This window comes from Alligator sinensis, unplaced genomic scaffold, assembly GCF_000455745.1.
Source record: "Alligator sinensis unplaced genomic scaffold, ASM45574v1 scaffold222_1, whole genome shotgun sequence".
Taxonomy (NCBI): Eukaryota; Metazoa; Chordata; order Crocodylia; family Alligatoridae; genus Alligator; species Alligator sinensis.
In genome coordinates this window covers 1,722,164-1,747,511 of record NW_005841912.1, presented here as the reverse complement: position 1 = coordinate 1,747,511, position 25,348 = coordinate 1,722,164, and the positions used below count along the sequence as shown (strand labels likewise).

The 25,348-nt window shown below is 42.2% G+C and overlaps 1 protein-coding gene across 1 annotated transcript; it reads left to right on the top strand.

The window, feature by feature from the left end:
• The first annotated feature begins 1,215 nt into the window (after nucleotides 1–1,215).
• On the top strand, nucleotides 1,216–23,445 carry ALB (albumin). The gene is made up of 15 exons (XM_006018765.3): nucleotides 1,216–1,331; nucleotides 3,012–3,072; nucleotides 4,231–4,363; nucleotides 7,012–7,226; nucleotides 8,204–8,336; nucleotides 9,209–9,306; nucleotides 11,124–11,253; nucleotides 14,080–14,294; nucleotides 15,007–15,139; nucleotides 17,636–17,733; nucleotides 18,079–18,217; nucleotides 18,703–18,926; nucleotides 20,540–20,672; nucleotides 21,314–21,374; nucleotides 23,257–23,445. Exons 1-14 carry the CDS (start codon nucleotides 1,247–1,249, stop codon nucleotides 21,362–21,364), a joined length of 1,848 nt encoding a protein of 615 aa, XP_006018827.1. The 5' UTR covers nucleotides 1,216–1,246; the 3' UTR covers nucleotides 21,365–21,374; nucleotides 23,257–23,445.
• The last annotated feature ends 1,903 nt before the right edge of the window (nucleotides 23,446–25,348 follow it).

Here is a 25,348-nt window from a genome sequence, read left to right as displayed (position 1 = left end):
CAAACACTTGGATGGGGAAGATGCATTGATCGTATGTCATTGGAATTACACAGAGCTTGCAGGTTGGCCATACAGTCATGCAATTTACAGCTGTTTGCATCCTGCCATTAGAAAAGGGTGTTTTCTCCAGAGATTTAGTTTTCTCTTAGCAGCTAAAATGAAATGATTTCCTGTTACAATGCCACTTAATTAGAAGAAGTCTAAGAGGTGACACTCACTGGTAAATCACTTATGAAATCTCATGGTTCAGACTAGTCAGACTTCTTTGTTGACAATAATATTTGTGATGAATGTTGCCCTCTTCCATTCTTCAATAGATCCCTTTTTTAAAAAAAAATACTATCCAGACTCTCAACTAGTGTAAATCACAGTATTCCTCACCTTGGAACTATGCTAAATTACATTTATATCTTTGGCTCCATAGTAGTTATTTGTCAGAATTCACTGACTGTTTTGAGCACATAATTTTCTGCTCCTGTGGTCTTCACAGCCTGTGTGAAAACTATTCATTGATCATAATTCATACTCTGTTGTTGGTACTCAAGCTGGTTAACTGAAACACTTTAACAAAGAGAATACTGCACAGTAGTGTCATGTGGTAAAAACCATGCCAAGACGCTACCACACAGTAGTATTAGGCTACTGTGCAGTAGCATCACATAAAAGGCATCGGCTACTGCTACTGCACAGTAACTCTGGTTACTGTGAACTTATTTAGTACTTGCTAATACAAGTATTAAAGAAATGAGCAGTAACTATTACGCAGTAGTGTCTCATGTAGATGCGCCCAATGTGAACATTATCAGTCCTGCTTTGCTGACAGAGATCCCTTGACTGAAGTCCTACAGCTAGCAGTTCAGATCACTTGAACAAATATTGGCCATAAAAAGCATGGCAATGAGAGTAAACGAAATAATATTTTAATGAAATCCCTTGGTTGTAATCTGATAAGGTAATTTACACAAAACTTTATTTTTTGGGGTGATAGAAGGTTCATGAATTTGCAAGGCCTTTTCAGAACAAAAAGATTCAGATCAAGTCCAAATAAGTAAATAATGATATCAAATTAATTTTTGGCAAAAATATTCCCAGTTTTGTAATATTCAGATCAAATGGAAATCTACAAGTGATTATTGTATGGTTAATCGTTTACAGGTCTGGACAGAGAAGAGTATATAAATGAACACCTTTCTTGCAATCTTTCTAGCATTCCTGCACAATCCTTCCCCCACCAAATTCTGCAACCATGAAGTGGGTGGCATTAATTTCTTTAATTTTTCTCTTCAGTTCTGCTACATCTAGGAATCTGAAAAGATCTGCTCGAGAGGCAGGTAAGAAAGATCTGTGCTAACTACTTGCTTTAATGCTGTGTCCCTGCAAGCTTTGTAGTATTGCTCCCAAGACTTTTGGATTCAATTTTGCAGAATTTCATAACTTAGTTTTAAATGATTGCTCTAAAATCCATTGAAGTTTATGGAGAAACTCTGACTTCAAAAGACTTTGAAAATTTTAATTTCTGAAGGCAGAAACTTTTCAGGTTAAGGCTTGAAAGCATAACCTTCTGGAGAATAACTTAATCTATTGAAAATAATGGGCTTGGTCAGTGCTGATATGAGATGAATTATAGTCCCTTCCACTTTTGAGACATGTTTAACAAGTTAATCACATCTTAAGTTTTAACCTAGCTGCACATTAAAGCAATTAATGGTATCATAAAACATGGAATAAGCCACAAAGTTATTCCACAAAAAATGTGTACTAACTTTGCGGCTGGTTTCTATCATGCCATTAATTGAATGTGTGATCAACATATAGTGTTTTCCCCTAAATAACTTCTATAGAATGGAACAAGGAAATGCACTTTCCTGCCAAAAAAACTTTTTTCTTTAAATTATATATAAAACTAGAGCCACTGTTCCTTTCTTTCCTAATACTCTGTCTAAATCTCAATTTGGGCACCGAGTATGGCTGGCCAAGAATTTTCCATCACAGCTTTCTTGAGATTTTGAGTTTAGTTAAATTTTACCGGAGGAGACTGCCTTCCTAGAGAGCTTTTTATTCCCCTTTGGAAGAATTGAGAACCCAAAAGCTGAAAGATTTTGACTGAAACATTTGGTCAGATATTTTTGTTTTTACCCAAAACTAGCCCCTCTGTCCATCCCTTGGTCAATGAAATGTCCAAGTTATCTGATAAAAATTTCAGTGAAAATAAAATTATTTCATTTTTCTATGTATTCAGTCACTTTGCAAAGCCTACTAAGCTACTCCTGGATCAACAAGCCTTGCATTATTAGGTATCTTAATTACAGATTGAAAGCTTGAATATGACCCCTACCTTTTGCAGCAGATGCAAATGATGTGTGTCCAGTAGAGCATGAATCTAAGCCAATGGACCTCTTTAATTTTAGGTATGCAAATTAAAAAAACTCAAACGATCAACAAGGTTTTCCTAAAGATCAGACTGGGACCATCTGAGTTCATCTTCAATATTCACAGCAGTGCAGTCATTATAACTGAAACTCCAAATTTGCTAATGGTTCATGGTATCTGAGATCCAGTTTGTTTGTCTTATACTTGAAACAGGAACACATTTCGGCAGTTAACTATTAAACCAGAATATATTGATGGTGAGACAGACTAACTTTGGCTAGATAAGCATATGAAAAAGGCCATAGTAATCATTGGAAAGTGAGTTAGGTGGGCCACCTGAGATGCAGGAAAGATCAAGGTAACCCAAAGAAAGGCTTGGGAAAGAAGGGTTATCAGAAAAGCAGCATGGAGAGCCCTAGACAAAAACAAAAAAACTAAAGCAAGGGATTATAAGACTTCAACTATAGTTGTCTCCGGCTGAAATCAATAGGAACATTTCTCTTGAGTCTAAGAGTTAGGTCAAGTCTGAACATTTTTCTAAACACTCCTCCATATGCCCAAATAGATTCACTGTAGCAGGAGGAATCTACACACAGCAAATGTAAAGCTGATACATATTGTTCTTTTTTTTTATTACCTAGAACACAAGAGTGAAATTGCCCACCGCTTCAGCGATTTAAAGGAAACAACTTTTAAAGACGTGTAAGTGAACCTTTAAGATGAATGATATAATAACCTTACATTTGTCTTCGCACCAAAAATAAGCTGCTGGTTAGCAGGAAATACAATGTGGGCTAATTAAAAGACATATGGACTCTACAAACAAAGAAAACGAATGTTATATACAGCCAGATAAGGCAGACTCAGGACTTGCTTGAGCCTTGAAGCAGTTGCAGTCCTACCCTTAAGAGATGCTTAGGAGTGAACTGCAGGACAACTGGCTAGGTAAGAGGGAACCAAACCACACCCAAGTCCGACCACCCCAAGCAAATATGGCCTAGAAGTAGTGCAGATTCAATAACCTTTGTGTGCCAAATGGTGTCTCATTCAAAGGACACTACTGGGACAAACCAAGTTGCCTAGTGGTTTTAGGAATGGTGGAGATAACTAAAGATCTCAGAGAGCTACTACAGAAACTCCTTTGGGTGTTAATGTTCTACTATCAATTACTTTTAACCATGACACTAATACCTAAACTTACGGTAACTGCAAGTGTGCTGGATGCAAGGGGAAGGATAACGCCAGGCACACCTACACAAGATACTGACTACACAGTAGTCGAAAAATACTGTGTAGTAGTGCATCACAACACAGACAGTGCTAATATGCTACTGCACAGTATTATTAGGCTACTGCACAAGTAGTGTCACTTAAAAGATGTTTACCGGCACTATTGTGCAGTAACTCCAGTTACTGTGCATTTATTTAGTACTTGCTAAAACAAATAATAAATGTGCAGTAGTGACTGGACAGTAGTGTCTCATGTAGATGCACCCACTGAGGACAAGTCCCTAATCTGAGGTGATTATACCCTATATGATGGTCCTCACAAAGAAATTAAACTAAAACTTACACTTGGAAGGGAAGGGATGAGAAAGAATATAGGTTGCAGAATTATGATATTGAGGTTATTCATTTTAGGCATAAATGCCATTTGAATCAGATTTTTGGTCATAGCTTTCTTCCTTTGGAATAACTGGCTCTCACTAACTTTGCTCAGTAATTTCAATGAAGGGTTCTCTCTCAGTTTTGATTGCCATGGATCAAAACAAAATCTCTGAATCCAAAGGCAACTGTGTAAAATGAAAAAAGATGTTTCTTTGTTATCTTCACCTTTAAAAATTATGTTTTATATTTCAGTGCCCTGATCACATTTGCTCAGTACCTCCAGAAGTGTCCTTTTGATGCACTAGCTAAACTGGTAAAGGATGTCGTCGACCTTGCACACAAATGTGTAGACAATGAGGATGCCGCAGAATGCACAAAATCACTGGTAGGCAAAATATCCAGAGTTACAGTATTTGTCTCATAGTATGTTACAGCAGGAAACAGTTTACTTTAAACAGCAAAGTAAAATCTTCTTTTCTTATCACTATAAACCTTTAAGGTGCTCAGTCTTTGATGCTGTCAGCCAAATTGCCTTTCAGGTGGATATTCTTAAATACCAGATTCTAAGAGTAGAGAATTTCAAAATGCTTACACAACTTAGCAGCCTATTTTCCATTGACTTCCTCTAAGGCATAGGGTCTTAAGTCACTAAGGGCCAGATTTTTAAAGATATTTAGGAGCCTAGAAATGGACACTGGCACATGAAGTATAGGTCTGACTATAAGGAAACACTGGGCGTGTCTACACATGCAATTAATGTGCCTGATTTTTTTCTGAAGAAAATTCAGGATCATTAAAGTGCTCCCTGGTGTATATCTATACATGTGCCCCTGTTGGGAACAAATTGAGCCCAGCAGTCCAGTCTAGGGCTGCTCCTGCTTTGCTCTGCCCACCTGCAGCAGTCAGAGGGAGCTCCTGGCTCCCCTAAGTGCCAGCCCTTGGTTGGCAGGTAATATGGGGGCTTAGCCCAGAGCTCTGGAGGGCAGAGAGGGAGCTGTTCCAGCTCCATCCCAGCTGGGGGAGATTGGGCTGGCCCCAAGTGGGGCAGGTAGAACTTGTCCTGGCTGCTGGGAAGCTGCCTCTGATCCGGTTGGAGATGGAGGGCATTAGTGGAACTTACGACCCTCAGGTAAAAATTTTCAGAAAGTGTCTGCTATCTAGCTTTACAAAGATATTTAAAGATTTAGAGATATTTAGAGAAACCTAACTTACCTAGAGGCCTACTCAGTATTAGTCATATGCCTAAGGATGTGAGGGGCATGTTTGGGACTATATTCTGGCTATTTCCAACTGGCAAATTGAGTACAAGGGATCACAACATTTTTTTAGAAGGTTTCCTGTATTGTTATTCAAATATAGACCACATCCTGTCATAGATACACCTGAGAACTTACACTGATTTCAGTGGAACTGGTAGTCTGAGGCGAACTTGAGATGGTATATGTCCTATTAAGTTTAAGTAACAGCAGACCTCTACTGATCATAAAGAATGGGAGAATGTAGATATCAGAATCGACTGTCAAATTCATCCAGCCCTACGGATCAGGCCCACAGACATGTCCCATGCACTGGAGCCAGCACACAAGGTCAGTCCAATGCAGGCAACTCATGTAGTGCATGCATACCCTGGACCAGCCCTGCATACTGCATGCAGCACATGCTGGCTCCAGTCCAGGGCTCATGCATGGAGTTGGCACAGGGCATGCTGCATAAAGTGTCTATGCTGGACTGGTTTTGCACACTGGGTCCAGCTATGTGCACCAAATGTGGCATATACCAAACTAGCATCATATGCTGTATGCAATGTGTGGGGTCAGTCTGAGACTTATGGCCAAATTATAGGGCTCCACAGGGTATATCTGGCCCGTGGACCATGTCTTTCACATCCCTGGTTTAAATTGATGGACTTATGTCAATTCGTAGTGTGAGTATTGGAATTGATAGAGGCCTGCTGATTTTAGCTTTATATGACTTTGGCCGGGAATGGGTAGGGTGGGATGGAATTTTTCCCTGCTTGCTTCCCTGCTCAATCTGTGTCCTAGTGTGCCTGGGTAAGGACATCTCCCCAAACAATCTTTTTCCCTGGTGGGATCATAATTTAGAACCTGTTGTCAGCCCTGGCAACTGGGTGGAAATTACCAAGAGCAGGCAGAAGATGGTGAGCATAGGAAGGGACCTTTTGGGGGTATCAGTTGTGCCTAGCAGGGTAGTGCTAGGTAGGGGAAGGTATAGCAGTGAAGCTGCGGTGGCAGTGGTCTATATAGAAACTCTTGCATGTAAAAGGTATCTGGTGCCTGACTTGTTCAATGCAGGGGATCCTACCTTGTGTTTGGAACCAGGGATAAGTCAGGGATTCTGTTAGTGTATCAACCAGCCCTCTGCACAACAGATCCCCTGACTAAACTAGCGAATCTGGCCTTGGAAGTGGTATTGAGAACACCCAGACTTACTGTCTTGAGTGACTTCAACATTCACATTGAGGCTGGCCTGTCAGGGCTGGAATGGGACTTCATGGAGTCTATGGCAACTGTGGGGCTATCCCAGAAAACAACTGGATTGACATACAGGGTGGGACACAGGCTAGACTTAATGTTTTGCACCAGCCTGGAAAAAGGGGGTCTGATCATAGTGTGTATCCTTAGGATGCCTCTATCTTGGCTGGGCCATGACCTTTTAAAGGCACATAATCCTGCCCCAAAATGTCCCTGGCAAGGTGATGGACCAGTCAGGCTGGTCTGTCTCCAGTAAATGATAGAGCCAGTAAATTTCCAGAACTTTCTGGGGGATATTCCCACTAACCCTGACAGCCATTCTGTCAATGGCCCAGTTGAACTGCGAATATAACACACTGACTGCTGCTATAGCCACAGCTGCACCCAGGCATTCACAGGGGGTCGGACCTGATGATGGGGGTTGACCTGATGATCTGTTTAGGTCTCTTCTGACCCTAAGTATTATGATACATTATGCTTTCCATAACCAACCTTAATGGTGACTCTTGGCCATGTTTGTTTTCTACTCCTCTCACTGTAGCCTGCCATTTTCTTGGATGAGATCTGTGGAGTACCAGCTCTTCGTGATATGTACGGGTCGATGGCTGACTGTTGTGCTAAAGATGACCCTGAAAGAAATGAGTGCTTCCTAACATTCAAAATAAACAATCCACCATTCATTCAGCCATATCAGAGACCTGAGCCTGCTGTATTGTGCAAGGATTTCACAGACAACAAACAGTCATTCTTGGAACAGTAAGGAAACTGATTTTTATTAAAGATGCAGATTATTAATCATACTAAACAGAGGTACTCCCCAAGATTCATTGGACATGTAGACACACAGAATTACATGGCCAAAATGTTGCCAACTTAAGTGTGGAAACAGCTACACACACACATATTGTATACACTTGTGTCAAAGGAGCTGGAAAAATTGTTCAAAGTTTGAACTTGCGATGACATTTCCACTAGATGTTATAATGGTTTGGTTTTTGTATTTGAATTTTTTGCAAAGAAAACCATATGTTTCTTCATATACACATTTTCTGGATTTTTTTTTAAGTATTTTTTTTTTTTTTGGTAAAGGCCTGAAACCCAAACCCAGTAATGTTTACATTTCTACTTTTCCAGCATTCGTTTTTTTTTCCAGTTTCCATTTTCTTTTAATTTTTTCACTTTGTCACTGGAAAGGACAGAAAAAAAAGGTAAAAAGAAAGAAAGCAAGGGGTGGCAACAACAAAACTAGGCAGGTTTCATCCCATTATAAAATATCAGTGATTTAAAAAAAATAAAAATACAAATCTAATTCTCATAGTATTGATGTGGCCAAATATATAAGGAATTCATCCAATGATCTCCATCAGTGAATTCTTCTTTGGAGATATTCAGATGTAGCACAACACACACTATTGGTAGATACCACACTAGATTTCTATGTCTAGATTGCTGTGTTTCTAATATATATTAAAATAATGAATGTGCGGTGTCTAGGCTTTTAGAATGTGTGTAAGAGTGTGTGTGTGGGTACACACGCATGTACACACACATGTTCACACACACATTTTAAAAACCTAGACACTGCACATTCACTATTTTAGGCCATCCTGAGCCTTTTGGGGAAGGGAAGACTATGAATCTAATAAATAAACAAAACAGAAACCTTGCATAGAGTTGAGGACATTTATTGCTGTTACTGAAACACCTGGCTTTGTATTTTCTTTGAATTACAGTTACCTCTATAGGGTTGCAAGAAAAGCACCTTTCCTTTATGCCCCTGCAATTCTTGCCCTGGGTGCTGACTATGAGCATGCAGTTGAAGCCTGTTGTGCAGAGACTGACATTGGTACTTGCTTGGATGAAAAGGTACTCAGATTTTCTATGTGAAAAGTGGAATTTTCCATCCACTTAACCCTGACCTTGGTAAGATCAGAAGGCAGTTTTGAAAGGACAATGTCTAATTAACTTTAGTAATTTTAAAATAAAGTGTGCCTCCTGACTGTATAACAGCTTCTAAGGTAGAAATTACAGTCTCCCCCAGATTTCCTTCCACCCCCAACATGTATCACTCTAAATACCACAGGTTTTGAGGCATTTCAGAAGAATGAGAAAATATCAGTATGTAAAATAATTATATACAAAAAAGACCTGAAGAAGTATGTGTTGTATTCTAAATCTTGTATAATTCTGTCTCAACTATGCAGTTAATCCAATGAGAGTTCTCACCATAAGAAATCGTTGCTTCATACAAAAACAAAGGCAGTTATTCCCAAATTATGCAGAAATTGTGGTGCTCTTGCACATTACTTACTTGGACATATCGTCATTTGTGAAATAGTCATAAAATAACTGAAGGGTCTCCATCTGTCACCTACTTTTAAAACATTCTGGGCCACATTGTCCCTTCATTTGTGCTTAGTCCCCATGGCTTCTGATGAACCACCAGTTGGTGACTCTGCGAGCAAAGGCTGTGTAGTTCAGTGAAATCAATTGGTACACAGCAAGGTACAACTTAGCAAGAGGGAGGGCAGCCATTCTGGGCCCTAAATATTTGAATCAAAATTAACTGCTGGACTGTAAGTGGCTAATGGTTGCATCAGGACCTCTTACTTTGCTTGCCTCTTCACAGTTTTACTAGGGAAGAGTCCTTTGTGTTTGTAGACTGGAGCTTCCTGTTTCTTGTTTTCTAATCTATCGAGTGTGACTTTTTTTTGACAAATTGTTTCTTTTTACCATAGATGTCTGCCATAAAGGAAAAAGCCAAAAAACTGAATTCACGGCAGGTATACGCTTGTGGAATCTTAAAGAAGTTTGGGGAGAGAGTTTTCCAGGCAGAGTAAGTGTCCTTGCCATTATTTTATAACAAAATACAGGTTTTCCTTGCTTTATGTTGTATGTGTTCCTGGAAAACGGCACATAACGCAAAATAGCATTAAGGAGGGAACCCACTTTACAATGTAACACATAGGGATATACATGAACAATGTGTGCCCCCAGCAGCTGGGGGGGAATGGTGGTAGCGGTAGCATGGCAGTGGCAGCAGGAACACAGTGGTGGTAAGCAGGAGCTCCCGCAGATGCCACCAGCGCTGTTGGTGGTGTGGGGGAGCACCAAACAGGGATCGGCAACCTCCAGCAGATGCCACCGGCAACATCAGTGGTGGCCAGTGGCAATTGCAGTGATTTTTGTAGGGGGTGCACTGCTACGCTCAGGGGGTGCATGTGCACCCTTGTGCACCCCCCTACCCATTGCTCCTGGGGATATATTCCAAGACCTCAACTGTACTGACCCACAGACCCATTTCTACCATTTTTACATGAGAATTTTGGAGCTCACCAACAGCAGACATTACACACAAGCACAGGGTGATGGTGAATGTTACCATAATGAGGATGGCAACTACACAAACACATGTCGCAGACAATGAGTGAGGAGCACAGATCCACACAGGAGACTATATTTTGATGTGCATCACTCCCACAATGTACCACACAAAGGAGCTGACTGTGGGCTTCCACCACACTGATCTCATGAGAGTGAATTTACTTTGCATATAATGAATTTCTGGTATAAAAAGTGTCATGGAATAAGAGTGTATTTGCACATACAGAACCTGCATAAAGTGAGGGAAACCTGTAGGCTGTTAGTCCTAAAGCCTGAAGATACATCAGAGTGTCAGGATATGGACAAATATACCTCTTAAGTGCTTTAAAACTGGGAGGAGGAAGCACCACATAGGATCACACCTCAGATGTTATCCTGTAACTAGTTACAGTCACATGACCTTGGCATTGTAAAGTAAACTGAGCTGCCCTAACTTAGACCCCGAATGAAAAGTCGGAGTGGTTTTGCTACATTTCTATTGCTACAGAAAACACAGGACTTGTATCATAACAATTTACATCAGTATCCCTGGGCACTGACAAAATGTTTACCTCTGTCTATACAAGTCAGTCACTTGCATCCACAGGGTTTGAAGATCAGCCTCATATTTAAAAGTGACCTGGTTTTTTGCCCAAGGAATTGCAAAAATTGCAAGAAGCGTGCAAACACTTTGAGGCAGGACATGGTAACTTCCTGGCAGAGTACATAATGGCCAGAAGCCTTCTCAAATCCTGCATAAAGATTAGGCCATTCCAGGCTTTGCCAAATATGGGCAAGATCTTTATTTGTGGCTTTGTTTTTGTGCACTGCACTATGCAAAGGTAAACATGCATAATCTTTGTTGGTTGATGGTGATCATTAGTACTAAGCTGACCACTGGGAGTAAAGACAGATGAAGCCAGCTCTAGATACTAGGTTGCAGTAATACATGTGATTGTATCATTTATTCCAGAATCAATGCTTCAGAGGCATGTTCCTTGGATAATAATAGTTCAGCTACAGCCCTTGCCTATTATACATTAAGAACTGATCAGTACAGTTTTCTTGTCTGATCCCCTGCATAAATGCAAGACATTGATTTTATCTAGTGAGTAGCCCAACATAGTAAGATGTATCTAGAGCATCTTTTTGAGAGAGACTGACAGCTTTCAAGAGTCCAACTAATGAAAACATTGCCTGTTCCTGAGTATTACAGACTAGCCTAAATGTCAGATTTTTTTTACTAAGCTTCACAAATACTCTTTTCTCTTCTTCTTCCCTTCTTTCTAGGCGGCTAGCCTTCATTAGCCAAAAATATCCAAAGGCTCCATTTGCAGAAGTTCACAAAATTGTACAAGATCTCAAGGGAATCTACAAAGAGTGCTGCGATGGTGACATGGTGGAGTGCATGGATGACAGGGTAAATTACATATTTTCTTGGCATTCGTATATTTGAGAAAAAACTCAGAAGAGTTATATTTTCTATCACACACTCTACTCTCACAGCTTAATGCCTACACATTCCCCAGGAAACGTGGTTGGAAATATTTCTTAAGCACTAACTTAGGATATAGTCTTTAGGAATGGTTAGATGTTAGTTATGACTTGGAGTATAACCTATCTGCCTATGTTTTTGAAGCTCAAAATCATCATATTGATTAGGGAAACAGGTGGACAATGATTAGGGAAACAGGGATTGATTAGGGAAACAGGTAGAAATGAAAGCTGTGATAGGTATGCAAAAGTTGATCCTGGAACTGAAATAGGTAGGCATGCAGTTCACAGACGTGTCTTGTGATGTTGCAGTGTGCTGGGAGGTTTTCGAAAGCCAATAGCAGAAAACTCTTGCCCCATAACTCTCTATGCAGTGCTGTACTTCATATTCAAGAATCAAATCATAATTTCTCAGCCCAAATTCTCAACAGCTGCCTAGCACTGATTCTAAATTCCTCACTCAGTGGGAATGTCTACACATGCTTTTACACACACACTCAATGGGAATGTCTACACATGCTTTTATACACCTTTCATTTGCATTTGCCTAATGCGCATTATGTGATATCGGCACATGTTGATATGCACTTGCATAAAGCAAGTATCAAATTTATGCATGAATAGTTAAATCACATTAGCGAATGTGTAGACATGCTATTGAGCATTAACGAGGGTGTGTGGATTGACTTGGGACTAAAGTTAGTCTCAAGTCAATGGGCACACACTGCATTATTGTCCATTAGTGTGTCGCCCATTTGCTAATGTGATTTAACTATTTGTGCATAAATTTGATGCCTGCTTTATGCAGGTATCAAATTTAGGTTTAAATAGTCTTAAATCACCATTTTTAAGGTTCACGTGTGTAGATGCATGCCCTTAATGTGCCTTAAATCAGGTTAATGCACATTAAATGTGCACATGTAGATGCATCCAATATGTACCCTTCAGCTTGATGAGGCAACTCATGGGGGGGAGGTGGGGGCAAGGAGCATGGTACCAGCCAGAAGTGAGCACTTAGTAATTTATTTCAAGATGCCTATAAACTTGGATGGTTTTTCAGACCCACAAAGTTTGGTTTTCCATGCAGAGTAAGTGTTTTTGCCATTATTTTTTTTTAACAAAATGGGCCGGTAGTTCTAAAACCTGAAGAAACATCAAAGAAATATCAGGATATGGACAAACTTATTTTTAGGTGTTTTAAAAGTGGGAGGTAGAAGTGCCACATGGGAATGCATCAAATGGTTGCATCAGTATGTAATAAAACGGTGGTGTAGTTTAGGCGTACTGCCCTATGTAACCTTTTCCCCCCCGCTCCAAAATATACATTCTTTGTTGATGGTGAATGTTAGTAAAAGCTGACCACAGAGAGCAAAGAGAAACAAAGCCAGCTCTAGAATCCAGGTTCCCAGAGGCATTCCATCACTTATAGCAAAAAATTATGGGTTATGCATTCCAGTTTTATAGTAATCTACAGGTCATTATAGTTTTCTTCACAGCCTCCTAAGCCTAAATGTTTCCCACAGGGACTGGTTGGGGATATTTCTCAAGTACCAACTAGAAATATAGCCCTTAAGGAATTATGACACATTCATTATGACTTCGAATTTATTTGCTTGCTTAAGGTTTTTTTCGAAGCTCAAAATCACCATATTAATTAGGGTAATAGGTAGACCATGTAGGTTAAAAATTAAAGCCACAGACACACACAAATGGACCTCAGAACAGAAACAGGCATAAATGGAAACCACATAAATGTTTTGCAATGCTGCAATGTATTTGGAGTTTCTAGCCAGCCAGTAGCAGAAAATTCTTGACCCTAACCTCTGTTTTGCAGTGCTGCACTTCAGATTCAGTCATGCAGATAGGGAGGAAGGGGATTTAGGAGTGCTCTGCTATTTTTTGAATGTCAGATATAGAGAAAACATAATTCCTTAGCCCCAGGTTTTGAATTACACTTTGACTCTTGGGTAGGGTGGGGGAGTGGTCTGCAAAAATATCGTGCTGACTATCACAATGCCCTAATAAAATTGGAGATCCTCCCCAGGTTATGATTTCCAAATCTTACAGAGGGACTCTCATCTCTTATGGAGGGGCTCAGTCCCCACTTCAAGCTCCCACATAATGCAAACCCTGGTTTGCCCAAATCCTCAAGAGGTCTCCCAGGACTGAACTAAAAATTATCACAAAATAGGTGCCCTTCAGCTCGATGGAACAACTCACCAGGTTAAGGACTGCAGTACTGACCACAAGGGTACTCTCAAGATGACTGTCCACTTGCATGCAGTGTCCAAGACTGCCTTTCTGTTCTTGTGGGGCTTTTGCATCTGGCCACATTCTGCAGTGCAGAGAAATCAGGGGCTGTCAGGGGAATGTGGCTGTGACAAAGACAGGGAATTTGAGGTTTTCTAGTCACCCCTCACTAACATGCTAAAACTAAGGAATGGGGACAACCTTCCCCAGGTTGGGCCATGAAGAATGACAGAAGTGCCATGGCTCTGATAGACCAAAGGGCCTACTGCTGGGAGGAAGACTGGCACTGCTTTAGCTCTGCCTGTTTTAGGTTGCTTTCTGTCTAGTGGAGTGCTGATTACAACATCCTGAAAAAACCCTTTCTTTCTTTAGGCAGTCAGCCAGTTCTCTAGAAAATGGGTGAAGAGCAGCACTGACTCATGCTTCCAAAATATAGCAAAAAAAATAGGGGGGGATGGCCAATCAACACCTTTTAACTGGTGCTTCATTGCACCTTCTGCAGGCTGAACTCATGACTTACATCTGCTCCAAAGAAGAGGCGATCTCCAGTAAAATACATCACTGCTGTGAGAAACCAGTGGTAGAGCGAAGCCAGTGTATCATTGAAGCAGATTTTGATGACAAACCTGCAGACTTACCCCCAATAGGTGACAAGTACATACACAACCCAGACGTGTGCAAATGCTTGGAGGCAGGACATGATGCCTTCCTGGCAGAGTATGTAATACAATAAGTAGATTTATTATTGTTACTGTTATTGTTGTTATTATTATTATTTTTCATGTTATTAATGTTATTCTTGTACTTGTTATTGTTGCTGTTGTTGCTCTTGTTGTAATAATAGATTTTAAAGACAGACAGCAAGTAGATTAATTTTATCTCACTAATATTCTGCTGCTGTAAATCGCCTGGTATCCTCTATGTAGTGATGCTATTTTATGCCAGAGGAGAATCTGGCCAGTAGAGTACATCTTGGGAAGATTTTTTTAGACCTGTCCGTGGAGAGGTCAAGATCTCCTCTGTTTTGTTTCCTTCCTTTTCCTATACTCTAATTCCCAGTGTTAACTCCTCATATCTTTCTAGTGGAGTATGGCAGGTAGCACATCAGTGGCTTTCCACCCCTTGCCACTGGTATGAGATAGCATTATATTCAGGGCTGCTATGTGCTTCTGCTATAACATCCTATTTAGGAAGTGTTTTTTTCTTTGGTTGTTGCCCCTCCTGCAATCAATCATTTATAGACTCTGCAATGGTAAAGATGTCCTACTAAGGCAAGGAAACCCATTCCAAACCTCAGGGTTTACCTGACCTGTTTCCATCAGAACAACAGTCATGATTTGTCTCTATGCTCATTGCTATGTTATTCATTAGGGAAGCCATGGCAATTTTATTCTTCAGCTCTAATGCTGGCAGCATTCAATTGTTGCAGGTTTCTCTATGAATATTCAAGAAGGCACCCAGAGTTCTCTACTCAGACATGTCTGAGGATTGCTAAGCTATATGAAGACACCCTGGAAAAGTGCTGCAAAACTGAAAATCCTTCTGAATGTTATGCTAAAGTGGTAGGTTCCACTGTTTCTCCACTTATAGTATAATAGAGTGTTGAAATGTCTTGAGTTATGATGAATGGAGTCAGATCAGGGGAATTTTAATGAGATTCCATTTTTAAAGAATCTATTGTGTATTAATCTATGGGAGAAGCTGGGATTCCCATGGAAGAGGTACCATTGCCATCTTTGTTACTGAGGACAAAGGACAAAGATTCATTGACTATGGAGAAAGAACTATCTTTTGACCCAGAGATAGAGAAGTCATACTACATCCAATAATTCCATTGTGTTGGCAAATGCAGGCCCTGGCAAAATTCAGGACTCATATGTATGAGGTCCTGCATAAAAGTGTGTAACATGATGTCTGATGCAGGAATCTTGGGGTTTTTTAAACTTTGATTGCAACATTTTACAAGGATCATTTTGGCATCTCTCAGGGTGGTATCACCCATTCCTTGGAATGTTGTGATGTATTAAAGCTAGGATGTGTTTTGATGGCGCCCTACATTCACTTGTAAGAGTTGCAGATCATTGGAATGTAATGACGTATTAAAGTTAGTATGTGTTAGGAGATAACCCTCTCCTGAAAGGTAACATCTTTGCAATGCCAAAAGGACATTGAACATATGCTAAACTGCTTGAGCATGCATCTGCTCATATTTTAACTGCACTTAGTAATAAGGGTGAAGTTTATACTTTGACCTTACTAAATCTGTGGGATGTTAAGTAGTGTTAAAGTTAAGAACATGTTGTGAACAGTTGCACATTAAGTGTTAGTGCTGTTTCTTGCTAATAGAGGACTAGCAAACAGGGGCGTGGCTAGAAGCCAGGATGCCTTGGCTCTGTCACTGTTGTGTGTGTGTGGGGGGGTGAAGGGTGGGATAAGAGGAGAGAGCTGGGAGTGGTGTGTCCTGGGATGCTGGTGGACTGCAAATTAATCATTTTATCTCCATGGAGCAGACTGAAGTGAGCCTACTCTCAACTAGGTAGCTTGGCTCAGAGTTAACCCTCACCTGTAGTGGGGTAACTTTGAGATGCTTGGAGAGCACTTAGAATGAGCTAACAAGCCTTAATGTCCAGATGCTCACATTTTAGGTGCCCTTAGTATGGTCTAAGTGCAACAAGCAACTTCAACCCAAGTTTTAAGTTGAATTTGTGACACTAACCTTACTTAATCAGTTCCCTGCTACAGCAGGGGCCTTGGCAGACGTGACACTTCAGTCTATTGTGTTGTCTGTTAGGGGCACAAAGCAATTTTGGTTTAACACCTATTCTGCCTCTTAGGCATGTAAATGAACTTAGCTGCCAACATGTGATTGTACTTCACCCTTGAGTCTCTGAAAGACTGTTAAAGAAAATGTGTGTAGGTTCTTTCTGGATTTTTTTGACTGATACGTGTATGTTGAATAAGCTTAAATAGGATCAAAATTAGGCACCTAATAGGTGGAACAGGATCTGGCCCTGAAATCAAAGCATTTCAGTCCTTTAGAGGCTAACAGAAGTAATTGATTTTGCAAGCCAAAACAAACGTGGATTTTACTTAGTGCTGGGAAATTCTGGGGAAAAAAAGGTTTAAAAAAGATTTATTCAGGTGAAGCCCATCAGCTTGTATCAGTCACATTTATGAACCTTATGCTCACTCTCAGAGCCATCTCTAGGGGTGCGGGGCCTGGGGCATACCAGCCTGTGTGGAGTCCATGGGTGGGGGGTTGGCGAGCGGCTGGAGCTGGAAGTGCTCAGCGGCAGTGGCAGAGCTAGCAGCACTCAGCAGTGGTGGTGTGTGGCCACAGTGGGGCCTATGTGGCATTGACCATGGGGCCCCCCAAAGTGCGGGGCCCAGGGCTGTCTCCCCGATTCACACTCCCCACCCCCACCCCCTTCCAGGGGCAGCCCTGCTAACTTTTCACAAATATTTTTGCACCTAATATTTTCTTCAGGAGAATGTTCAGAGAGACAGAAAACAGCATGCTGTAACATCTTAAGTAAAAAAGGATTCACTTTGGCATTGCTCCTCTACACACAAGTGAAGCACTGTTGAGTAATGAAGAAGCCAGTTCCTGAGAGGGAGAATGGTTCAGTGGCTAGGACAGAGCACAACAGTCAGAAATGTTCCTTCTAGCATCTCTAAGCTAATGATGGTGGATGCCAGGGAGGGTGATGAACGGGGGTAGACCACTCTAGATATACCTGCTTCAAGACTCTCCTTCTAAAGCATCCATTTGTTCTTCTGTCAGGGGCAGGATATTGGGCTAAACGGACCATTGGAATAATCCAGTGTAGCTCTTCTTGTGTTCTTAGTGTAATCAGGGATGTTCCAAAAATGAATATGTTCAAATATGATAGGATTCTCAATTACTGCAGTTATGGGGGCTGGAACTGTACTTCGGGACAAATAGAAGAGATAAGTGGCTACACTAGATGCATATTTGTTTGCATAGGACCTGGGTGTGCTGCTGTCAGGGACACATTATGTTACATGCTGCTAATAAGGAATATGTTTATTTGCAGGAAGCGGCTATCCAAGAACACATCCAGGAGACTAAAGAACTTGTAAAGGCACGCTGTGACCGTCTTGCACATGATGGAGAATTTAACCTCACAGTAACGTATGTTGTTTCTGAAAAGTGTCCTTGTGTATAAGAAGGGAATGTGTTCAATTTGGTAAGGGTGACATTTTCCAGACACAGATGATCAGAAAAAGGCACAAGACATGTTCAGCTGGTACTTCAGAAAGCACCAACACTGCACTACTGGGACAAAAGAGGTGGTGTAGAGAAAAAAACCCTGTTAAGAGGGGATTCATTGCTGCTGCTCTCCCTGCTGAAACAGAGGAAAGTTAGCACAGCTTTGGACAGACTGTTTTGTACTTGGTGAAACTAGCCTTGCTACATGACTTGTTGCCAATAATTTGTTCAACAGTAATCATTCAGTGTGGAATCTTGTGATTTCAGGCTTCTTTTCCACTACACCAAGAAAATGCCTCAAGTATCCACAGAAACAATGCTTGAACTTGGACACAGGATGACAGCTATTGGTGTCAAGTGCTGCCAGAAACCCGAAGACAAACGCATGCCTTGTTCTGAGGGGCTTGTGAGTAGATTTCTTCCTTTTTTCCCTTCTTTTTGATGTTTTTTTCTTTGTACTGCACCTGTAAGTTTCCATGAAACCTGTACTCCACCTGTAAGTTTCCATGAACCCTGCTGAACCCATAGACAGCAGCCATTTTATTCTCAAAGTTGCCTCTGTCTTAAAGAGGAGATTAATCCTGAGACTTTTCATTGGAACCTGGACCATTGTTTTCAAAGCTAGAAGCCTTAAGTTAGCCCCCTGCATCCATTAGCAGAAGCCACCTCCTTTTTCAATGAAGTTGAGCTCTTCAGCAGATTACTTCAATATCATTTAAAAAAAAAACTTACTTGTTTCTTTCATTCTCCATAATCAAAACCAAATGAAATCTAGACTGATGCTTTCTGTGTTTGGAAGTGGAATACCACTCGGCTGTGGGGATCAGGTATTCCTATTTCCATAAAAAAAGTTTTGACTCTTACTTTGTTGATTTTCTTTTCTCTATTCAGCTTAGCATTCTGATTCAGGAAATGTGCAAGAAACAGGAAACAACACATATAAATGACCAAGTTGCACATTGCTGTGATGACTCCTATTCTAAAAGGAGACCATGCCTCACCAAACTGGGAGTGGATGAAAAGTATACACCTCCACCATTCAACCCAAATGTGTTCAACTTTGATGAGAAATTATGCTCTGCTCCTGAAGATGTAAAGCAAAAAAACGACTATAGGTAAGACCTTTGTTTTCTAATTCATTATAGATCTTGTGAGAATTAACATCCTGAAATGGAGGAGCACAACCCTAATGTATTAGATAAACCAAGGAAGCATTTGCAGGTAATTACAAGCATTTGCTTGGAAACTACTGTCACTATGGTTGTAAACATTCAGTATTTCACATCTTCAGTTGATGTAATCCATAGACAATGCTGGTTTACACTGAGTTGTTCCCAAATGTTCAGGCTTTCTTTTCCATAGCCAACTCTGGCAACCCTGATCACTTTGTAGGGAAGATATGATGTGAAAAGTTTGCTTTTCTAGCCTCCTGCAGCCTGTTAGGAACTTTACTGCAGAGAGCATTCAGTACAATGGCATAGTGATTCAGTCTGAGCCAGTGCATGCTACAAGGCAGATAGGAAAAAGAGAGGGGGTTCTTAGCAAGCCATTTTTATACTGGCATCCCAGGAGATGTGGCTTATAGGATGCATTCTTAATAATTAAAAACCATGGAGACTTTACAGACCCATGCAAGGAGGATCTTTTGTACCTAGAATAAGGTGAGGGGAGGGGTGAGTGAAGGTGAACAGGAGAAGTGGCAGACTGAGCAGTGTGGCTGAAATTGTAGGTATTTGTAGATGAAACGGGGATTTACTTCACCCTAAATTGAAGTGATGGGTTTTTAAAAAAACACTGCTTCAATTTAGGATGAAGTAACCCCCTGTGTCATGCACACCTGTGTCTTACCTGCCTCTGGTGGTGAGGAGGGGAGGGCGAGCTGCCGGCAGGTGGAGCAGTCCCTGGGCTGCGGAAGGTGGGGGGAGGCTGGTGCTTTCCTCCATGGTAGCAGTGTCCCCCCTCAGGTGGCACCCACCCACAGGCACCCGGCTCAGGCGGTCCTGGGGGGGCACCACAGCTGCAGAGGGAAGGACTGGGTCCCTGAGCAGCTCATGCAGGCAGGCAGGCTCCAGGGGAAAAACAAAAAGATCAGGATTGCTGCTTTTTTTTTTCTTCTGTGGAGCCTGTCTTCCCAGGCTGCCTGCACAGCCCCTGAGCCACACGGAGCCCGGTGCTTCACTCCGTGGATGTAGGGCAGCAAACTAAAACTCCTTGGAAGTGTTTTAGTTTTCTGAGTCCCAAAGTCATTTAAAGCACATTACGCCATGGAATGTGCTACAGTGGCTGGAATTAATGCGCAATATATCACCGACACCTGCAAATACCAATGCCATTAAAGTGGTGCAAAATCATTTAACCCGTTTTAAAGTGTTGTGCACATATGCCCCTCATTTCATCTACACATGCCCATAAGAGCTGAAGCAACAAAGCAAGGATTATTTTGAGCTGTTTCTGTGTTTTCTCATATTTGACGTGCAGGGCCTCATCCAAGTCTCACTGCAGTCAATAGAAAAATCCCATAAGCTTGACTGGACAATAGATCACGTCTATGTTGAGCAAGGGGGAAACTCACTTTCAAACCCAAGACCACATGCACTTGTAGGCATTTCTCATAACTTGAGTCAGATCCAGGATCAACACAGGCCTCAGGGAAATGTGACACTGAATCCCAGCAAGTCAAGTCAGACTAACTGGTATTAACTATCATTATGTTTTGCTTTCATTCCAGTTTGCTTATCAACCTTGTTAAACGCAAGCCCACGATAACAGATGAACAACTGCAGAAAATCACTGCAGGTTTTTCTGGTATGGTGGATAAATGCTGCAAGGCAGAAGACCATGATACCTGCTTTGGAGAAGAGGTATTTCTTCTTTTTTCATGAATACAGGGCCTAGTCTTGATCAAAGAAAGCATGCATGGACATGTCAATATCTGCATTTAATTGAAAGGGTTCAGCTACCACAAAGTGATTCTATTTCTCTGTGTACTAATGTACACGTGAGGCACCTTCCTGTACATGAACCATTAGAACCATCTGGTTTGGCCTTGTGTGCCATCAAGACTCCAACAGTTAGAGAACATAGAAGCTTCTTAACTAAACACTGTGGGCATGTATACACATATCTTTGTCTGCTCTGATGCACCAGAAATCCAATGTGTCATAGAAGACTCGATAAATTGAGTCTGCAGAGCATGTGAGCTGATGCAGCTAGCGCTGCATCACATCCATTTGTATAAATGGCGAAATGCATGTCAGTGCACAGAAAATAGCAGCAGTGTGCTTTTGAACTAAGACACGTTCAATGTGTTTTAGTTCAAAAGTGTGCTGCTGCCATTTTCTCAGCACTGATGTGCATTTTGCCATTTATACAAATGCATGTGCTGCAGTGCCGGACACTTTTAAAAGTGCTCAGTGCTGCAGCACATGAATGTGTACTAATGCCCTGTGTCATTTACTAGCATTGATTGTCTGTCTCAAATATTTGTCTTCTCTTTTCCCAGGGTGTATGCCTCATTGAAAAAAGTAGAGCTATCTTAGGAATTGAAGGCTAAAGCATGGCAGGTAGGAGCACCACTATTTATGGACTATGCATTTAATTCCTCAGAGCAAATGGGATCATGGCTTGATGTAGCACTGGTTCCTTCCTAGAACTGTTTTTATCTTGGAGTCTGGGATCCTTGGTTACAAAAGACAGCACATCCCCTTCTAGGTTGTGTTTTACAATGTTTTTTTTCTGGAGACCTGTTACATGTTACAGAGGTGATTGCCTCATGCAATCCATAACATGCTCAACCAGGGGTGCTCAACCTTCAAACCCACAGGTCAAATGCAGCCTGTCGAACCATTGTGTCTAGCTTGTGGATCTCCCCGTGGGTCTGGAAATTTAGCATCGGGGGAGCAGTGACTATTCATACAGGCACCCTTCTCCCTGCCAAATCCCGAAATCCTGTTCCCTGTGTGGCCAGTTTGAACCAAGCTATTCCCCCTTCCCCTATGGGGCTAGGCCACACCCAACTGCTTCTGGATTGGGGCCAGGCCACATTCTCTTCCCTTCCTGCAGGGCTGGGTTGGGGACTGACCATGCCCTCTTACCCTGCAGGGCCTGGCCATGCCCCCTTCCCTCTCTCTGGGGCTGGGCCATGTCCCCTTTCCTCTGTGGGGCCAGGTTGGGACCTGGTTACACCCCCTGACCCCATAGGGCCAGGCCATGCTCCTTTCCCTCTCTACAGGGCTGGGTTTGGGCCTGGCCATGCCCCCTTCCGTCTCCATGGGGCTGGTTCAAGCTCCTTTCTTCTTCAGGGTTGCATTGGGCCTGGCGTGGCCCCTCCACCCCACATGGCCAGATGGTGCCAGCCATGCCTGCCTGGGCACCAGATTGGGAGCACTGTCTGGATGTGGCCCACGGACAAACTGAGCACTGCCAGTCTGGCCCACCAGGCAAAGAAGCTGTGCACCACTATGCTAGACCTGCCCATACAATGTGCAGTCATACAATAGCTTTCTTAGATTAATCTGCAACATGCCTAATTGGAATCTTCACCCCGCACCATGAGTGGAGAGAAAGCCTGTGTTAGGACCAAGTGAGGTATAACTGTGACGCACTTGGGGACATCTCTTCTGCAACTTGACCTCCTGGGACAGCTGTAGCCATATGTGGATGTTTTGATCACAGAGCTGACAAAGAAAGCTTGTGACTTAAAACCTGAAAATCCTCTGGTCCCAATACTGAAGAGGATGTGCCATATGGGGTAAAGGTGACTCTGGTCCTGAGTCTTTGCAGCATAAGAGCCTATAAGGTCAATCCTGTGAGCTGTTTTTTCAAGTGAGTGAGATCCTGAGAATAGGCATCAAACTGTGGCCAGCTGTGCAGTTGTTACTGTGCAATCATTTATCACTTGCTTTAGAATGTGCAGTAACCAGTGTTACTGCGCAGTGCCATTGCCCCATGGTTATTTTTAGCTGCTACTGCTCAGTAGCATCCATGTCATGGTTCATGCCTGGTGATGCTATATCACTATAGCAATGAGCTATGGCACAGTAGCTTGTTGCTGTGGCAATGTAGCATCTCATGTAGATGTGCCTAGTGGACATGTCTACACCTGCAATTAATGTGACTAAATAAATTCCAGCACAATTTGAACCAGAGTAAACTAATCTGTATGTTACCATTTACACGTGTGTTTAAGTGCAGTAATTTACTCTAGCATACAATAGTATTTCTGTCTGACGGGACTATCCTATGCTGGAGTAAATTAGTCTATTGTGCCCTAGTTGTAGTGTACCTGTAGATGGTGATGTTTTACTGTGGAGCAAATGAGTCTACTTTGCAATAAAGCACACCTGTAGACATACCAAATTATTTTCAACATGAGTGGTTTAATACTTCTCATAACACTTTGATGTAGCTCACAATTTTATAAGATAATCTTTTTTGTTATTTTAGGTCACCAGTGGGGAGAAAAAGGATTACTATCTCCTGCTCAATATGTCCTCAACATTACTTCTTTCTCAGTTGTTTACAATTCTGTTTAGTAAAATACCCAACACTTTGCAAACAAAACATAAACTTTTCCAGACATTTTACAGCTGTATTTTTCTGGTGAAATGCATAATAAAGAAAGTTTTAAAAATCTTTAAGCTTTAGTCTTTAATATTCTTTATTGGATCAAATGTAAGTTTTGGAGACAGGTTAGACAAGCTATTGGGCATAGAGTGTCCTTATGCAGGTCTGGGAAAGCAGCAGATCCCCTCTAAAGTAAATATCAGATAAAACAATAACTTATGCTTAACTCCATTTACATTAAAAGGTATTATGAAATAATCCCTTGACTCTTGCATATTTCCTGAGCTGCCAGGGCTACAACAACACTCCAAACATACCACCTTTGTTCACAGGAGATCAGATAAAAAGTAACAACTTTAAATTGCAACAAGAGATGTAGCTTAGATATTAAGAATCAATTTCTAAAACTGAGGGTGATTAAGTAATGAAATAAATTACCTGCAGAGGTGGTGGAATCTCTCTCCCTGGGATATTTTATCTGTGAGGTAGACACACACTTGGCTGAGATGATTTTGTCAGAGATGTTCTGCTTTAAGCAGGGGGTTGGACTAGACAACCCAGCAAGGTTCCTTTCAGCTCTATTCTTCTATGCCTCCATAAAGAAGACAAAGATTTGCAGGGCATCCATAACTCAACATGTTACTTTTGGGAACCTTTATGGCCTAAAGGTTTCATAGTTTCATAATTGGTAGGGTTGGAGGGGACCTGAGTAGATCATCAAGTCCGACCCCCTGCACTGGGCAGGAATGAATGTTGAGGTCAAATGACCCCGGCTAAGTAATTATCTAGCCTCCTAAGAAGGTGGATTCCTTCTTACTCCTTCACATTCATGTCTCAAAAAAGATTTGTATAGTCCACTAATTTATAATGGCTGGAGTTTGTTTGGGTCATATTTTGAGTCCCTTACTCTTTTTAAGGAACCCCTTTGTTCCACACTGTAACATTCCTCATATTTTCTTCATGCAACAGGTTCTGTTGGCAAGTTCTTTTGAGAGATCCTCAGATTTCTGGAGGAGCTCTTTTGTTTGTTGCCAGGGGCAACTTCAGGGTGTCAAGGAGCTCCAGGGACAGCTTTGGGCTAGTAGGAGTCTCCAGGGGCAGCCTCACAGTCATGAATGACGCGTGCCCCCGGCGGCTGTAGGGGGCACAGAGGTGGCAGGAGCACAGTGGTGGGATGGCAGTGGATGGAGCTCTCGCAGATGCTGCTGGTGCTGTCAGTGGCAGGGGGGAACGGGGTGGCCAGCGCCAACCAGGGGTTGGTGACCACCCACAGGCACCACCGGCAGCGTCGGCAGCAGCCAGCAGGGATCGTGGACTGACCACAGAAGCTGCCAGTGGTGTCAGTGGTGGGGTGGTGAGCGGTGACCTTTTTGTAGGGAGTGCACCGTTATGCTCAGGGGGTGCACATGCACCTGCATGCACCCCTTACATGTTGCCCCTGCTCACAGTGGCAGGGGCCTCCAGGGGTAACCTCAGGCTGGCAGAGGACTCTGAAAGCAGCCTCAGGCCTTAGGCTGGCTTAGCCTCTGGCCTGCACACCATGGATGCTCCTTGCCCTCCCCCTGCCAATGGCAGTCAGGGCACCATGTCCATGAGGGGCTCACTGATCACCTCCTCCTCCACCCCCACAGTAGGGTACCTGGAGAGCTGTCATCTAAACCCAGGCCTACAGGGCAACCCTGAGACCATACACACTATGGACAGTTTGCAACAAACACCAAATTTTATTTTCCTCCCACACACAATAATAGACCCCCCCACAACAACAGACCCCCTTCTTTCCTCCCTCCCCAAAACAGATCCTGTCCTTCCCTCCTTCCCCAACAGCACACTCCCACCCTTCCTCCCTTCTTCCCTTCACCACAGTGACCAAGCAGTTTGCTGCTGTGTCACTGGGCCCACAGTGCCAATGTTCTGGGGGTGAGGGGCCTCCAGCTGGCTGGGACATGAAGCTGGTGATGCCCCCGCTCTT

Excerpts from the sequence above, each read along its gene's own strand:
- ALB (XM_006018765.3), top strand. The coding sequence starts at position 1,247 with ATGAAGTGGGTGGCATTAATTTCTTTAATTTTTCTCTTCAGTTCTGCT. Across the intron at positions 4,364-7,011 it reads CAGAATGCACAAAATCACTG|CCTGCCATTTTCTTGGATGA; the intron begins GTAGGCAAAATA and ends CTCTCACTGTAG. Across the intron at positions 18,927-20,539 it reads AAGCAAAAAAACGACTATAG|TTTGCTTATCAACCTTGTTA; the intron begins GTAAGACCTTTG and ends CTTTCATTCCAG.